Source organism: Oratosquilla oratoria, chromosome 9 (assembly GCF_046742065.1).
Source record: "Oratosquilla oratoria isolate Oo_2021 chromosome 9, ASM4674206v1, whole genome shotgun sequence".
Lineage (NCBI taxonomy): Eukaryota > Metazoa > Arthropoda > Malacostraca > Stomatopoda > Squillidae > Oratosquilla > Oratosquilla oratoria.
The window spans coordinates 29500214-29502949 of NC_134785.1; the positions used below are offsets into that span (position 1 = coordinate 29500214).

The window sequence follows — 2736 nt, forward strand, 5'->3', positions numbered from 1 at the left end:
CTTTGCCTTGAATTGATCTAATTATGATTTCCGCCCGAATGATCAACTTACTAATTCGTCACTCCTGACACCCTACCCACCACACTCCCAAACTTAAACTCAGCCCTTTCAGTTTAGTTCCGTTCAATGCTAACATATCCATTTTTCTTCTCATAAACATACCGTCAATCTCTCCCTTTTTACTCGTATAAGTACCACAACCATACACATTCCAGTGATCCAATTACTAGGGTTCTGGTTGGAGTCCTCCCAGACCTCGTTTAATCTTTTGACAATTTTTTCAGGTGTCCCTTCAAGACATGCTGGTGGCTGAGACGAGCCGTCGGACGTGCACGACCCGCTATCAGATGCTGACAAAGCCTGGGCGGCAGGTCGTGACCTTCCTCCTCTTCGCCAACGTGACCCTCTGGATTCTCGAGACCTTCATGACGCACACCAACATCGCCCAGCAGTTCCAGCTTGACTTCTACGGGGTTCTTGCTTGGGGGATTGTCTCAAGGATCTCACTGCCCCTCATGATTCTCTACCGGTTCCATTCCGCTGTGATCTTGGTTGAGATCTGGAAGAACACCTACAGGACCAAGGCCGACTAAAGGCAGGGGTAGTGCCTGAACGAGGAAGCAACGTGGAGGTCCTGATAATGACAACTTTGATGGAGAAAAACAGAAGTCGTGTTGTTCTATGAAATAAAGAACTTCTGCGTCCAAAGACTTAAAGGAAGACGGCAAACTGCCGTGTCACCAGAATGAAGAGGTTCTTAGTGTTTGACTAACAAACGTTTGCTCTTGGTGCAGAGAGAAATGAGGAATGCGTGAAAATATAAAGATGATTGGACAATATTCCTTTGTTGACGGGTGTTTTTGTGACAAATTGTAAGATAGAACTATATGATTTTATCAGAGTTAATATTTTCTTCTTGACTGTTGATTTTTCTTTCCGAGTCTGCATCTGACTCCGCTAATTTCATTTTCACCATAATTCAAGGACCGTTGTTGAAAATGCATGTGTAAATGTATGTGTATATACATAGATACATATGCAAATGTATGATAAATATATATATTAATAAATAAACTCTATATGTCGGCGTATAAAGCGACTGGGCGTATAAGACGATCCCAATAATTGAAGTCTATATACCATTAGGCTCCTTCCCCCTTATAAAGGAAGTAGCCAGCCAGGGCATGCATCCAATCCCCCACCCATCCATCATCCATTTCCCTTTCATCTCAACTCTTTGTGGATGAAGGGTCATCCCTGTCCCATGCACACTGCCCGAGTCAGAAGCAATGCAGCAAGACGCAGCACTTCCACAGCAGGGCCAGCCGCTTCATTTACACGGTGACCCTCCCCTCCTCGTCCTCTCGTGCGAAATTAGAGAAGACGAGGAGGAATCCTTCCGGGCCGCGTCAAACTATGTTCCATTCACAACCATTTTCCACTCTTACCTTCTCCCTTCCCTGCACAACAGACATTCCCGTTTTCCTAAAGAATCCTTTCACTTAATTCATCCATCTCATTCTTAGTCTTCCTCTCAATTTCAGTTCGTACACTTCTGCCTTCCACGCTCTTTTTGGTAGTCTTTCTCCATTCATCCTTTCCACGTGCCCAATCAATCACGGTATTCTTTCATCTACCCTATTTGCTAGGTCCCTTTCCACCTTCGCTCTCCCTATCACCTTGTATCTGTCCCCAACATGTACAGTTCATATTCGGTTTTAGCAAACAGCAACGTGACAGCGGTTAAGGAAACTTTTCTTGACGAAATTGCATTTCACTGGTGTTTGCTGTCATACCACATTTGATGATGGAATTGTTTCATTAGAAGATATTTGAGTTGGTGATTACCAAGGCAGAGTTTAGCCCACTATACCATCAGTCACCACCATTGTTAACAACGTACTGCACGCAACAGGATTAGATAATAGTTTATTCATAAAGTATCTGGGGATATACGACGACCCTTGTTTTTGGGACAATATATTTTCTTAAGATTAAAAGTTCAATTAATACGCCGACATGTACGGTATATACTAATCAATATATGACGCACACATACACGTACACACACATGTATGCACACACGAGACCCCACGAGCCTACAAATCATTTATTATATATATTACAATTAGGTGGGTAAACTTACATACATACAAAATACACACATTTCATATATTTGTGCGGATCAGTGTAAACAAACCTGACGTTTGCCAATTTAGATGATATTAATGTTTACTACTTTTTGCAATTGTTTTCTTTTTCTGATAAGGCATCGCTGGATGATGTCTAACACTAGTTGAGGTTTACATGAAAGAGACTGTATTATTTAATCGAACATTTCTGTAGGACTAGCATCCCCTATTGTATGTGTTCATCAACACGTGCCACACTAATGCATAATATATGTATATATGTTTATTTGTATATATTATATATATATAATATACATATATATATGTATATATATATATATGTATATTCATACATATATATGTATATATATATACATATATATATATATGTATATATACATAAATATATATGCATATACACACACACATATATATATGTATATATATATATATATATGATATATATATATGTATATATATATGTATATATATGTATATATATATATATATATATATATATATATATATACATACATACACGAACAACGGGCTGCGCCCGAACCCGCTACGCAGGGGCTCTCTTTGCTGGGAGACGCCTTCGGCC

The 2736-nt window shown here is 39.6% G+C and overlaps 1 protein-coding gene across 2 annotated transcripts in view; it reads left to right on the forward strand.

Moving 5' to 3' along the window:
* Nucleotides 1-2423, forward strand: part of LOC143028294 (uncharacterized) — a 226142-nt gene extending 223719 nt beyond the window's left edge. For both annotated transcript variants that reach the window (XM_076190168.1, XM_076190169.1), the window contains exon 12: nt 285-2423. In XM_076190168.1, coding sequence (XP_076046283.1) covers nt 285-593 — 309 coding nt within the window. In that variant the 3' untranslated portion in view covers nt 594-2423. The remainder of the gene's footprint in view (nt 1-284) is intronic.
* The last annotated feature ends 313 nt before the right edge of the window (nt 2424-2736 follow it).